This window comes from Columba livia, chromosome 21 (genome assembly GCF_036013475.1).
Source record: "Columba livia isolate bColLiv1 breed racing homer chromosome 21, bColLiv1.pat.W.v2, whole genome shotgun sequence".
NCBI lineage: Eukaryota > Metazoa > Chordata > Aves > Columbiformes > Columbidae > Columba > Columba livia.
The window spans coordinates 6,188,353-6,203,442 of NC_088622.1; the positions used below are offsets into that span (position 1 = coordinate 6,188,353).

The 15,090-nt window shown below is 55.4% G+C and overlaps 1 protein-coding gene across 4 annotated transcripts; it reads left to right on the forward strand.

The window, feature by feature from the left end:
- The first annotated feature begins 1,444 nt into the window (after window positions 1-1,444).
- ALPL (alkaline phosphatase, biomineralization associated) lies at window positions 1,445-14,325 on the forward strand. 4 transcript variants are annotated; one of them, XM_065037680.1, is made up of 12 exons: window positions 1,445-1,602; window positions 2,865-2,955; window positions 3,043-3,162; window positions 5,061-5,176; window positions 5,734-5,908; window positions 5,995-6,170; window positions 7,563-7,706; window positions 7,836-7,905; window positions 8,787-8,921; window positions 9,672-9,863; window positions 10,809-10,928; window positions 12,809-14,325. In XM_065037680.1, exons 2-12 carry the CDS (start codon window positions 2,898-2,900, stop codon window positions 13,054-13,056), a joined length of 1,554 nt encoding a protein of 517 aa, XP_064893752.1. In that variant the 5' UTR covers window positions 1,445-1,602; window positions 2,865-2,897; the 3' UTR covers window positions 13,057-14,325. The 4 variants fall into 4 exon arrangements, with proteins under 4 accessions (XP_064893752.1, XP_064893753.1, XP_064893754.1 ...); XM_065037681.1 differs by having other exon boundaries at window positions 1,472-1,626; XM_065037682.1 differs by having other exon boundaries at window positions 1,479-1,626; window positions 2,880-2,955.
- Window positions 14,326-15,090: the final 765 nt, after the last annotated feature.

The following is a 15,090-nucleotide window of genomic DNA, read 5'->3' on the forward strand; positions in this document are numbered from 1 at the left end:
CGCGGGGGGCCGGGCTTGCTCGTCCGCCTCTTTTAACTCATTCGGGAGGGGGCCAGACGCGGGTTGGGGGTCCGCAATGTGTTCCCCCCACCTCCAAAGGATCCCTCGGATAAATCACTGCGGCTCACTCGCTGCAAAGGCTGCGGCGTGTCCGCTGGAGCGTGCAAGCGGTTCGGAGCGTGCAAGCACACGGCGTTGCGATTCTGCAAACCCGCGGTCGTGCAAAAGTGCAAGCGTGCAGTTGTGCAAGCCCGCGCTTGTGCGAGCAAAGCGGGTTTGCCGGCAGCCAAGCGCGCAGTCGTGCAAGGGGGCACACGTGTGATTTTAGCGACTGTGCAAGCGTGCAAACGCACGATCGTGTGCAAGCATGAAATCGTGCAAGCACACAAGCACACGATCGTGCAAAGCGTGCAGGCACCCAATCGTGCAAGCCTGCAATTTTGCAAGCATGCAATTGTGCTGGCTTGTGAGCACGCCAGCGTGTAATTGTGCATGCTTATAAGAGTGCAACCGTGCAATTGTGCATGCTTGTAAGTGTGCAAGCGTGCAACTGTGCATGCTTGTAAGTGTGCAAGCGTGCTCCTCTGACTGCATCCTCGCCCCCCGGGTGTTACGAGCCCCCCGCAGGGGTTTGAGGTCCAGCCTGTGCACGCTGTGCGTTGCAGCGAGGAGTTCCCCCATCGCAGCATTCCCTGGCAGGGCTAATGAGCTTTTTCATGAGCTTTTCATCACCGCCACCCACCCCCAGCTCCTGTGGGGTGAGAGGGATGGGGGGGACACGATGGCACCCCCCCGGTCCCCCGTGCCGCTGGCGGGCTGAGCACCGACACACTCGTGTCAAGCGTGGGGCTGCAAAGGGCTCGGCCGGGAAAGCCCTGGGGGGGATGCAAAGAGAGGTCGGAGTGGTTTGGGGGGTGCAGGAGCCGTGTCCCTCCCCGTCGTGTCGGGGCGGTGTGGGGGCACCCTTGGTGGCACCCCCAAGTTTTCAGGGAGTGGATTTTTGGACTTCCACCGCCACCTTCTGGGAAGCCACCCACGGCTCCACGGTCCCAGCTATGGGGAAACTGAGGCAGGGGAGGGCAGCCTTGCGACGAAGCCTTGTCTACTGTAGGACCTACAGTAAAGCCCTTTGAGGCCGGGCGCGCTCGTGGGCTGCAGCAGAAGCCTGCGTGGGGAAACTGAGGCAGGGACCCCCCCCGCTTCTCCATCACCCCCATCCCAAACACACTCCCGAGTCGCCGGCAGGTTTTGGGTAAAAATAATGCAAAACCCGGTAAAACACACCCCCCCACACCCCACCAGGGGTGCACCCCCGTGCGAAGGGCGGGAGATGCTCAGCACCCACAGCCAGACTCCGTTGCACCCCAGTCCTCCCAGTCCTCCCAGTAAGACCCGGCAGAGGGCACCAGTAAGCCCAGTTTGGTGCTTTTGCTCCCCCTCGGCCCCCCCGCCCCGCGCTGTTCGCGGGGGAGGGTGGAGGAAGGGGAGGAGGAGGAGGAGGTGAAGGCCGGTGCGGGGGGATTTAAGGGCTCGCTGCCCCCCGGCCCGGCCTCCTCCCGCCGCCCAGCAGGGACGTGGGTGTCGGGACCCAAGTTCGTGCCGGTACGTGTGCCCCTCCCCGCGCCGGTAAGGACCCCCCGGGGCCACCGCTGCCACCGCCGGGGAGCGGGGGGACCCTGGGGAGAGAGGGGGGGAGCGGGGGGTGTGATGGGGACATGGGTGTGCAACGGGGAGAGACACGGGGGTGCGATGGGTTCACGAGAGTGCAATGGGGACACGGGGTTGTGATGGGGACACAGGGGTGCGATGGGGACATGGGCATGTGGTGGAGACACCAACGTGCAACAGGGACACGGGGGTGTGATGGGGACGTGGATGTGCAACAGGGACATGGGGGTGTGATGGAGACATGGGCATGTGGTGGGGTCACGGGTGTACAACAGGGACACGGGGGTGTGATGGGGACATGGACATGAGGTGGGGACATGGGTCTGCAACAGGGACATGAGGGTGTGATGGGAACACAAGTGTGCAACAGGGACATAAATGTGTGATGGGGATACGGGGCTGTGATGGGAACGTGTGTGCAACAGGGACGTGTGTGCAACAGGGACGTGTGTGCAACAGGGACATGTGTGTGCAACAAGGAGAAGGGGGTGCAAAGGGGGCATGAGGGTGTGATGGGAACATGGGTATGCAATGGGGACAAGGGGCTGCAATGGGGACATGGGGGTGTGATGGGGACACAGGGGTGCAATGGGGACATGGGCATGTGGTGGAGACGTGGATGTGCAACAGGGACACAGGGGTGCGATGGAGACGTGGATGTGCAACAGGAAGACAGGGGTGCGATGGAGACATGGGCATGTGGTGGGGACACGGGGGTGCGATGGGGCCATGGACATGAGGTGGGGACATGGCTGTGCAACAGGGACATGAGAGTGTGATGGGAACGTGTGTGCAACAGGAACAAGGGGGTGCAATGGGGTCATGAGGGTGTGATGGGAACATGGCCAAACGATGGGGACACAGCCACATGACAGGGACCCCGACATGCAATGGGGACCCAGCTGTGATGGGGACATGGCCATGCAATGGGAACAGGGACCCACGATGGGGACCCAGCCATGTGACAGAGACCCGCGTGTGCCACACACACAGTGAGGACATGTCACCGTCCCCAGCCCTGCGTTGATGCCAGCGAGGTGTCGCCTCATGGCACTGGCGAGAGGTTGCTGGCACGTCCCCAGGGGTCACACTGGTGGCTGCGCAGGGAGGGGACATTGCCCTCCCGTGCTTGGCCGAGCCCGGGGGCGAAGGTCTCGGTGGGGAAACTGAGGCGCGTGGCGGGTGCCCCCCCGCAGCTCTCTCCCATCCAGCACCCGCGCAGCACCGGGATGAAGGCTCTTCTTCTCCTCCTCCTCGCCCCGCTCTGCACGCCATCCCTGATCCCCGGTACGTGAGGTTGATGGGGGGGGCTGCACCACAAAAGTGGGTGCTGTTGGGTGCTATGGAGCCCCGTTTTTTCTCCGCACCCCCCAGAAAGGGAGAAGGACCCCGAGTTCTGGCGGCGGCAGGCGCAGCAGACGCTGCGGGAGGCCCTGCGGCTCCAGCGCCTCAACCAGAACGTGGCCAAGAACCTCATCCTGTTCCTGGGCGACGGTGAGAGGGGCGGGGGGGCTGCAGGGGATGGGGGCTGCGGGGAAGTGGGTGCTGTGGGTGCTGCGATAAACCGCCTTCGCAATAAACTGGGTGCTGCAGTAAACTGGGCTTGCCATAAGTTGGGTGCTGCCATAAATTGGGTTTGCAACAAGGTGGGTGCTGCAATAAATTTGATTTGCAAAACATTGGGTGCTGCAGTAAATTGGGTGCCACCATAAACTGGGTTTGCAATAAATGGGGTGCTGCGCTAAAGTGGGTGCTGTGATAAGTTGGGTGCAGCAATAAACTGGGTGCTGTGATAACTGGGCTCGCAAAAAAGTGGGTGCTGCAATGAACTGGGTGCTGTAGCAAACTCAGTTGGCGATGAATTGGGTTTGCTCTAAGTTGGGTGCGGGCATCAATTTGGTTTGCAATAAATTGGGTGCTATGATACATCAAGTTTGCAACAACTTTGGTGCTGGGATAAAGTGGGTGCTGGGATAAATTAGGTTTGCAATAAAGTGGGTGCTGGGGTATATTTGGGTTGCAATAAACTGCATGCTGGGGTATATTTGGGGTTGCAATAAATTAGGTGCTGTGATTAACAGAGTTTGCATAAGTTGGGTGCTGGGATACATTAGGTTTGCTATAAACTGGGTCCTGGGGTATATTGGGGTTGCAATAAACTGGGTGCTGGGATATATTGGGGTTGCAATAAACCACATGCTGGGATATATTGGGGTTGCAATAAACTGGGTGCTGTGATTAACAGAGTTTGCAGTAAGTTGGGTGCTGGGGTATATTTGGGTTGCAATAAACTGGGTGCTGGGATATATTGGGGTTGCAATAAATTGGGTGCTGTGATTAACAAAGTTTGCAGTAAGTTGGGTGCTGGGGTATATTGGGGTTGCAATAAACTGCATGCTGGGGTATACTTGGGGTTGCAATAAATTAGGTGCTGCGATTAACAGAGTTTGCTTAAGTTGGGTGCTGGGATAAATTAGGTTTGCAATAAACTGGGTCCTGGGGTATATTGGGGTTGCAATAAACTGGGTACTGCAATTAACAGAGTTTGCAGTAAGTTGGGTGCTGGGACAAATCAGGTTTGCAGTAAACTGGGTGCTGGGGTATATTGGGGCTGCAATAAACTGCATGCTGGAATATATTGGGATTGCAATAAATTGGGTGCTGCGATTAACAGAGTTAGCACTAAGTTGGGTGCTGAGACAAACCAGGTTTGCACTAAACTAGGTGCTGGGATGTATTGGGGTTGCAACAAACTGGGTGCTGGGGTATATTTGGGGTTGCAATAAATCGGGTGCTGGAGTATATTGAGGTTGCAATAAACTGGGTGCTGGGGTATATTTGGGGTTGCAATAAACTGGGTACTGCGATTAACAGAGTTTGCAGTAAGTTGGGTGCTGGGACAAATCAGGTTTGCAATAAACTGGGTGCTGGGGTATATTGGGTTGCAATAAACCACATGCTGGGATATATTGGGGTTGTTATAAATTGGGTGCTGGGGTATATTTGGGGTTGCAATAAACTGGGTGCTGCGATTAACAGAGTTTGCAGTAAGTTGGGTGCTGGGGTATATTGGGCTTGCAATAAACTGGGTGCTGGGGTATATTTGGGGTTGCAATAAACTGGGTGCTGCGATTAACAGAGTTTGCAGTAAGTTGGGTGCTGGGGTATATTGGGCTTGCAATAAACTGGGTGCTGGGGTATATTTGGGTTGCAATAAATTGGGTGCTGGGATATATTGGGGTTGCAATAAACTGGGTGCTGCGATTAACAGAGTCGGCAGTAAGTTGGGTGCTGGGATAAATCCATTTTGCAATGAATGGGGTGCTGGGCGTTTCGGCCCCCGCGTGCCGCGCTGTCCCATCCGCGGTGGGTGGGTGACGGTTCCCCGGCAGGGATGGGCGTCTCCACCGTCACGGCCGCCCGCATCCTCAAGGGGCAGCTGCAGAACCGCAAGGGCGAGGAGAGTCTCCTGGAGATGGACAAGTTCCCCTACGTCGCCTTGGCCAAGGTGAGACCCCCCGGGGACACCCCCAACACCCACCGCAAGGTCAGGATGGGTGGCATCGAGCGGGAGCTGAAATTAGGTCATGGGCGGGCGAAGGAGCTGGCGCGGGCGCTGTTGGCCGTGCCAGGGTCGGGCTCGTGGGAACGGGGAGGGGGCGGGGGGGCCGTGGGAAGCCGCAGGACTCCCCCGCTTCTCCTGGGGTCATTTTTCAGAACAAAAGGCTTTCTTTTCGGTTATGAAATTGGAAGTTCTGGCTGCTCCCCACCAGCTCCCGTCGCCCCGCAGGGGATGCTGGTGGTGGCGGCTTCGCTCGCTCCCTGCTGAAAAATGGGCTGGAAAAGGGCTAAAAACGTCAAAATGCAGCGAGGGGATGACACGCGACCACATTGCGGGAGGAAGGGGCAGAATGGGGGGGACAAGGGGCAAAAAATGGGAGGGGGCTCAAGTGGGATGCGGCCAAACAGTGTGGGGAGGGGATCTGCGGGGTGGTGATGGATATGGTGGTGATGATGATGATGGTGGTGGTTGGTGATGATGATGACTCGTTTATCTTCCCCAAGACCTACAACACCAACGCGCAGGTCCCCGACAGTGCGGGCACGGCCACCGCCTACCTGTGCGGCGTCAAAGCCAACGAGGGGACCGTGGGCGTCAGCGCCGGCGTCACCCGCGACCGCTGCAACACTACCAAGGGCCAGGAGGTGACATCCATCCTGCGCTGGGCCAAGGACAGCGGTGAGGGGCTGCTGGGTGCTGGTGGCGGGTAAAGACGGTGGGGTTTAGGGGGGTTCTCAGCACCGTCACTTGAATTTGTGGTGCAGGCAAGGCGGTGGGCATTGTCACCACCACGCGGGTGACCCACGCGACGCCCAGCGCCGCCTATGCCCACTCGGCCAACCGCGACTGGTACTCGGATGGAGAGATGCCCCCAGACGCGCTGGAGGGCGGCTGCAAGGACATCGCCCGGCAGCTGGTGGAGAACATCCCTGACATCGAGGTAGGAGGGGGACAGGGCCACCAGGAACAAGGACAGGGCCATGGGTAGATACATAGGACTAAGAGCACCCATGGGTGAAGGGCTGAGGCCACCAGTGGGTGAAGAACCAGAACCCCAGGAGATGTTGGGCTGGAACCACCCATGGATGAAAGGCCAGAACTCATGGAGATGTTGAGCTGAGACCACCAGTGGGTACAGAGCCAGAACCCCAGGAGAATTTGGGCTGGAACCACCCATAGGTGCAGGACCAGGACAGTGAGTTGGGGACAAGGCTGAGACCACCCATGGGTGCAAAGCCAGGATTGTGGGGTATGGGACCAGGACCACCAAAGGGTACAGAGCCAGAACCCCCAGCAGATACAGGAGCACCCATGGGTGCAGAGCCAGAACCCCCAGCAGATACAAGACCAGGAGTACCCATGGGTACAGAGCCAGAACCCCCAACAGATACAAGACCAGGAGCACCCATGGGTACAGAGCCAGAACCCCCAGCAGATATAAGACCAGGAGCACCCATGGGTTCTGTTGGGTGGACATGGGACCAGAGGCACCCACAGACCCACCAGCCGCAGGGCTGGGACCATGATCACATACAGAACCAGATCCCCAAACATCACTTCACCCACTCCACAGCAGCCCCCGCCTTCCTCATACTTCCCATACCCAAAACCCTCCATTTTCCCCCCAAATTCTGCCCCTCGCTGCGGATTTACGCAGAAATTCAGCCCTGTAAATAAATCCTCTTCTGGCCTTCAAAATAGCCCCAAAGCAAAACATCTCAGCCTGTTATTTAGCTCTTCAATAGCCTCTTCTGCCGGGGTTTTTTTTCTCTTTAATATAATTTTAACTCTGTCCCAGGCTGGAAATAATTATATAGTGGGGAAAAAGACAATTTTCTTCTTTTTTTTTTCTTTTTCTGCTTAATAATTTTGGCGGCGGTGTTTCGCTGCTTTATAATTCATCTCCTGCGTAAAAAAAAATCTCTGCTTGGTTATAAATAACAGAGGCCAAATAAACCGGGCTCCAAAGCAAACAGCGAGAGCTGCGGGATGGGGCTCCGTCCCGGCGGGTTCACGCGGGGACCCCGATGTGGAGCATCCTTCCCACAGGGATGCCAAAAAATAAATATATATATGTAAAAAAATCTTATAAAGAGCCAAATTCGCTGCTGGAAATGGTTATTTTTTGCCTTGGGTTTTAATGAATAGGAAGAGATTCGGGGTTATTTCGAGCGAGGTGAAATTCCTTGGGTGTTTTGCGCCACGCCGGAGTTTTCCTGGACATCCTGCTCCGTTTTCCCCTCTGTTAAACCTGAATTGGGGAAGCAGGGGGGATAAAAATAATTACAAATAATTGTAAAAATGCCTTTCTCCCCTCCCCCGGCTTTTTCAGGTGATCTTGGGCGGTGGGCGGAAATACATGTTCCCCAAAAACGCCAGCGATGTGGAGTATCCCCACGAGGACAAGCACCGGGGCACCCGGCTGGACCGCAGGGACCTCGTCCAGGCGTGGCATGACGCCAAACCCCCCGGCAAGGTGACAGGGACACTATTTGGGGGGGGGTACACCCCGCTGTAACCTGGAGAAGCCATTCCTGAGTGGGGGGGCAATATTTTGGGGAGGGGGGTAAAGGAGATGGGGAGGTGACAACCCGCCTGTCCGCAGGTCGCCAAGTACGTGTGGCACCGGAGGGACCTGCTGGCGCTCAACCTCAGCCGTGTTGACTTCCTCCTGGGTGAGTCCTGGCACCCAAGGGTGCCCCTGGCTTCACATGGGTGCTGTGGGTGCCCCTGGGGTGCTGGAGCAGCTGGAGGGGCTCAATACCCCCTGAGGATGATGGTACCCCCCCATTATACTGGTATCCATGCTGGGGATGCTGGTACCTCAAAGATAGTGGTGCCCACCCTTGGGATACTGGTACTTCCCCAAAGATGCTGGTACCCACCCTGAGGATACTTGTACCCCCCCACCAAGGTACTGGTACCCTCCCTGGGGATGCTGGTACCCCCCAAATTGACTAGTACCCTATCCTGGAGATACTGGTACCCCCCCAAATTGACTGGTACCCACCCTGGGGATGTGGTTCCACCAAGAGACGCTGTTACTGCCCTCCCACCAAGGATGTTGATACCCCAAAGGGATGCTGGTACTCACCAAAGGATGCTGCTACACCCCACCAAGGAACGCTGGTACCCTAAAAAGATGCTGGTACCCCCCTACCAGGGGATCCTGGGTCCCCCCTGGGGATGCTGATACCCCAAGAGATGCTGTTAAACCCCCAAGGATGCTGCTGCCTCCAAGGGATGTTGGCACCCTGTCCTTAGGATGCTGGTACCCCAAAAGGATGCTGGTGGCTTTTACATCCCCAAGGATGTACTCCCCCCGACCCCGGGATGCTGGTACCTCCAAGGGATGCTGGTACCCCCCAGGGATAAGGAGGGCCTGGGAGCACCCTCTGGGTTCTGCCTGATCACCCCAGATCTGGTGGAGGTTCAAACCCTTGAACCAGCACAAGAAGCACGAGAAGATGGTGGATTTGCACCCCCCACTTCTTTTTTTGTGGGGAAAGGCTGTCCCCAGCAGTGTTGCTGTCCCCAGCAATGTCACTGTCCCCAGGTCTCTTCGAGCCGGGTGACATGGTGTACGAGCTGGACAGGAATAACGAGACGGACCCGTCCCTCACCGAGATGGTGGCTGTGGCCATCAGGATGCTCCAGAAAAATCCCCGCGGGTTTTTCCTCCTGGTTGAAGGTGGGGAGGGGAGAGAAAGAGAGGGAAGGGGTGTGGGGTGCAAAGTGAGAATAGAGAGGGTGATGGAAGGTGTAAAGGGGGTGGTGGGGCATGCAAAGGGGGTAAAGAGGGTGATGGGGGGGATAAAGAGGGGCTGCAAAGGGGGAAAGAGGAGGGGAATGCAAAAAGGGGGAGGATAAAAGGGGAAAGAGTAGGGGATGCAAGAAGGGAGATAAAGAGGGTGATGAGGGTGTGAAAACGGGATAAAGGAGGTGATGAGGTGCAAAAGGGGGTGATGGGAAGGACAAAAGCAAAAGGCATGAAGGAGGTGATGGTGTAAAAAGGAGATAAAGGAGGTGATGGAGTGCAAATGGGGGGGATAAAGGAGGCAATGGGGAGGTACAAAAGAAGATAAAGGGAGTGATGGGGATGCAAAGGGAGGGTAAAGGGGGCTGTGCGGGTACAAAAAAAAAAGGGGGATGAAGGGAGTGATGTCGGATGCAAAAAAGGGATAAAGGGATGATGTGGGTTGCAAAAAAGGGGGTGATGTGGGTGCCAAAGGGGAGGAATAAAGGATGTGATGGGGTACAAGAAAAGGGGTTGATGGGCATGCAAAAAGCGGGGGGAAGGGGGAGTTGCAAAAAAAGGATAAAGGGAATGATAAAGGATGGAGAAAACGGGGATAAAAGGGAGCAATGGGGGTGCATGTGGGAATACTGGGGACACCAGGGGGGGTGCCGGGGGGCGATGCCGAGCGGTGCTGGTGCGCAGGGGGCCGCATCGACCACGGGCACCACGAGGGGAAGGCGAAGCAGGCGCTGCACGAGGCGGTGGAGCTGGACCGGGCCATCGGGCTGGCCACCCGTGTCACCTCCCCGCAGGACACGCTCAGCGTCGTCACCGCCGACCACTCACACGTCTTCACCTTCGGTGGCTACACCCCCCGTGGGAACCCCATCTTTGGTGAGTCCTGTGCAGGGGACACCTCGGGGATACCCTGGGGACACCTCAGGGTCATCTCAGAACACCTGGGTACACCCTGGGGATAACCTGGGAAACCTTGGGGACAGCCTGGGACACCTCGGAGACATCTCAAGACACCCAGGGACACCCCTGGACACCTTGGGGACACCTCAGGGTCATCCCAGGACACTCTGGGACACCTCGGGGACACCTTGGGGCCACCCTGGGGATACCTCAGGGACACCCTGGGAACATCTCAGGGTCATCTCAGGACACCCAGGGGTATCCCTGGGGACACCATGGGGACACCCCTGGGACACCTCAGTGACATACTGGGGACACTCCAGGACACCCCTGGGGACACCTCAGTGACACCACAGGGACATGCTGGGGACACCCCAGGACATCTCAGGGTCATCTCAGGGCACCCGGGGACACCTCAGCAACATGCTGGGGACACTTAGGGACATCTCAAGACACCCAGGGACACCCCTGGGACACCTCAGTGACACCACAGGGACATGCTGGGGACACCCTGGGACACTCAGGGACATCTCAGGGTCATCTCAGGACACCCAGGGACACCCCTGGGGACACCTTGGGGACACCTCAGTGACACAACAGGGACATGCTGGGGACACCCTGGGACATCTCGGTGTCATCTCAGGACACTCAGGGACACCCCTGGGGACACCTCAGCAACATGCTGGGGACACTCCGGGACATCTCAGGACACCCAGGGACACCCCTGGGGACACCTCAGTGACATCTCGGGGTCATCTCAGGGCACCCAGGGACACCCCTAGGACACCACAGGGACATGCTGGGGACACCCCGGGACATCTCGGGGTCATCTCAGGACACTCAGGGACACCCCTGGGGACACCTCAGCGACATGCTGGGGACACCCCGGGACGTGCCCATCCTGAGGTGTCCCCGTGCCAGGTCTGGCCCCCATGCAGAGCGACGTTGACCGCAAGCCCTTCACCTCCATCCTCTACGGCAACGGCCCCGGGTACAAAATCGTGGCGGGCGAGCGCGAGAACGTCTCTGCCGTGGATTTCGGTGAGTGGGGCTTTGGGGCAAACCCCCTACATCTCACCTGGCTGGAAAACCCGGCCTGTCAAAATCCATCCTCTGTTTGCTGGCTTTTTAAAATTCATCCTCGCCCGCCTTTAAAATGGACCCTTCTTATTGCTTTGCCTTCTCAAAATGTATTTCTTTTTCCTCACCTTTTAAAACTCATCCTTCTTTTTCTCCTTTTTAAAACTAACCCCTTTCTCTTCTTTCTTTTTAAAATATATCCTTTTCCTCCTTTTTAAAACTCATCCCTTTTCTTCTTTTCAAAACTTATCATTTTCTTTTGCTTTTTCAAAATTGATCCCTTTCTCTTTTTTCTTTTCAAAATGTCTCCTTTTTATTTTTTCCCTTTTCAAAATTTTCTCCTTTTTTCCCTTTTAAAATTTTTCCCTTTTTTTCTTTCAAAATTTCTCCTTTTTATTTTTTCCCTTTTCAAATTTTCTCATTTTTCCCCCTTTTGAAATTTCTCCTTTTTTTTTTCCAAAATTTCCCCCTTTTTCTTCCTTTTCAAATTTCCCCCTTTTTCTTCCTTTTCAAATTTCCCCCTTTTTCTTCCTTTTCAAATTTCCCCCTTTTTCTTCCTTTTCAAATTTCCCCCTTTTTTCTTCCTTTTCAAATTTCCCCTTTTTTCTTCCTTTTCAAATTTCCCCTTTTTTCTTCCTTTTCAAATTTCCCCTTTTTTCTTCCTTTTCAAAATTTTCTCCTTTTTTTATTTTTTCCCTTTTCAAAATTTCTCCTTTTTTTATTTTTTGCCTTTTAAAAATTTTCCCTTTTTTCCTTTTAAAATTTTCTCCTTTTATTCCCTTTAAAATTTTCTCCTTTTATTTTCCCTTTAAAATTCCTCCTTATTCCTGACCCTTATTCCCAACCCTTATTCCCGACCCTGACCCTTATTACTAACCCTTATTCCCGACCCTTATTCCTGACCCTGACCTTTATTCCCGACCCTTATTCCTAACCCTTATCTCTAACTCTGACCCTTATTCCCGACCCTTATTTCTAACTCTGACCCTTATTCCTGACCCTTATTCCTAACCCTGACCCTTATTCCCAACCCTTATTCCCAACCCTTATTCCCAACCCTTATTCCTAACCCTGACCCTTATTCCCGACCCTTATTCCTAACCCTGACCCTTATTTCTGACCCTTATTCCTAACCCTAACCCTTATTCCTAACCCTAATCCTTATTCCCGACCCTTATTCCTGACCCTGACCCTTATTCCCGACCCTTATTCCTAACCTTTATTCCTAACCCTAATCCTTATTCCCGACCCTTATTCCCGACCCTGACCCTTATTCCCGACCCTTATTCCTAACCCTAACCTTTATTCCCGACCCTTATTCCTAACCCTGACCCTTATTTCCGACCCTTATTCCTAACCCTGACCCTTATTTCTGACCCTTATTCCTAACCCTAACCCTTATTCCTAACCCTTATTCCTAACCCTAACCCTTATTCCTGACCCTTATTCCTGACCCTTATTCCTGACCCTTATTCCTGACCCTTATCCTTATTCCCGACCCTTATTCCTAACCCTGACCCTTATTCCCGACCCTTATTCCTGACCCTGACCCTTATTCCCGACCCTTATTCCTGACCCTAACCTTTATTCCTAACCCTTATTCCTAACCCTAATCCTTATTCCCGACCCTTATTCCCGACCCTTATTCCCGACCCTTATTCCCGACCCTTATCCTTATTCCCGACCCTTATTCCTAACCCTGACCCTTATTCCCGACCCTTATTCCTAACCCTGACCCTTATTCCCGACCCTTATTCCTAACCCTAACCTTTATTCCCGACCCTTATTCCTAACCCTAACCCTTATTCCTAACCCTAATTTCCAACCCTACCTGCCCCCAGCCCACGCGGACTACCAGGCGCAGTCGGCGGTGCCGCTGCGGCAGGAGACGCACGGCGGGGAGGACGTGGCGGTGTTCGCGCGGGGGCCCATGGCGCACCTGCTGCACGGCGTCCACGAGCAGAACTACATCCCGCACGCCATGGCCTACGCCGCCTGCATCGGCGCCAACCGCGCGCACTGCAACGCCGCCGCGCGCCCCGCCGCGCCCGCGCTGCTGCTGCCCTTCCTCCTCCTCCTCCTCCGCTAGAGCCGGTCATCCTTCATCCCACCCCCCTCCCCCCCCCCGTTTTGTGGGTGGCAGCGCCCAGAAAAAGGAGGAACAACAACCAAAAGACTCAGCGGAGCAAAAAAGCCGCCGGTGGTTTGGTGCTGGGAGCTGCCTCTGTAAATACACGTTTTTTCCCCTATAATTAGCAGCATTCCCGCCCCGGCCCCAACCCCCTGTGGGATTTGGGGGGGGACAACCGAACCCCCGCTTGGAGCCAAAGGCCGCGGGGCCGGAGCCCAAAAACGCGGCCGCGGTCCCTGTGCTGAGAACTGACCCGGGTGCTCAGCTCATCACACCCAGAACAACACGGAGATGGGAAAGAAATTAACTCACCGGGTTAATTTGTCCCCAAAACTTGTTAATTATTTTTTTTTAGCCTCCTGGGTGATTTGTTTTGCTTGGAAAGGCTTTGGTTTGAGGCATTTTGCTGGCTGGGGGGGGGTCCAGGGTTGCGGGGAGGGGGGATTTAAAGGGTGGTACCCGCTGGGGCATGCCGCTTCGTTAGGGCTGGTAATTATGGTAATTAGAGGGTGGGGTAATTAGGAGTGGGGTAATTAGGGGAGGGGGCTTTTATAGCTGGCAAGGTGCTGGGGGGTGGGAATTGAGGCCTGGGGAAGGGCTCTGGGTGTGCAAATGGTGCCTTGGGTGTGCAAATGTCACCGTGCACGTGCAAATGTCACCATGTGCATGCAAATGGTGCCTTGGGTGTGCAAATGTCACTGTGCAGATAGTGCCTTGGGTGTGCAAATGGTGCTTTGAGTGTGCAAACGTCACTTGTACATGTGGAAGCGGTGCCTTGCGTGTGCAAGTGTCACCATGCATGTGCAAACAGTGTCTTGGGTGTGCAATTGTCACCGTGCAGGTGCAAATCATGCCCTGGGCGTGCAAATGGTGCCTCGCGCATGCAAATGTCACTGTGCGCGTGTAAATGGTGCCTTAAGTGTGCAAATGTCACTGTGCATGTGCAAATGGTGCCTTCGGTGTGCAAACGGTGTGCTGTGCATGCACGAACGGTGTCTCGGGGGTGCAAACGGCACCGTGCACATCTAAGTGGTGCTTTGGGCGTGCAAATGTCACGGTGCAAACAGCGCCTTGCATGTGCAAACTGCGCACGAGCAGCCCCTTGCACACCCCCACTGCACCCTGCACTTACACCCCCCAAAATCCCACCAGACCCCTCCAAACCCCCCCCCCTTTTTATTTATTTCCCAGCTTTATAAATAAATCTCTGCTCTGGTTTCTTATTAACTCTGGGGCAGGCGGGGGACACGTGTGACACCCCCACTTTGCTCGGCGCCCTTTGCACCCGCGGTGGCATCGCCGGTGTCCCCAACCACGTCCCAACCCCTGGCGCTTCCCAGAAAGCGGGCGGCACCGAGCTAAGTTTAACCACTCCCGGGGTGCTCGGTGGTTTTTGGGGGTTCGGCGGGGGGGGGAACCACTTTTTCTTGGCTGGGGATTTGGCGCCAAGCCGGTGGCCACTGGGGCTGGTGGCCAAATGCCGCTCCCGACGCCGCGGTAGCCACCAGAGCTGAAAAGGTTCTTATTTTGGGGGCTCGCCACATTTTGGGGAACCCGCAGCACCCAAAAATAGGGGAAAAAATCAAAGCAAGGCTTTGCTCAGCAGTGCTGCCGTGAAAAACCCCAAATCTGGGTAAATAACCTCAAAAATGGGGTGGTTTGAAGACCACGCAGAGCATCTGGTCTGGCTGATGTTTAGGGTTTTGGGGACCCCCCCTCCCCAGATATCCGGGACCCCCCCTCCCAGCATCTCCCGGCTGTAACGATAAATAAACCTTTATTTTATACAGGACTCACAGGAAACACAAACACGGGTTGGGGGGGCTTGAAAAAATAATCCCCCCCCAAATCCAAGCATCCGAACCATTCCGGAGCTTTTTTCCCTTAAAATAAAAGGGGGGGACAAGGGAAGCCCCACATTGGGTTTGGGGTTTGCCCCGGATTTGAGCCCCCCCCCCCCTTTTCTTGGGGGGGAATGTTTGAGTTGGACAC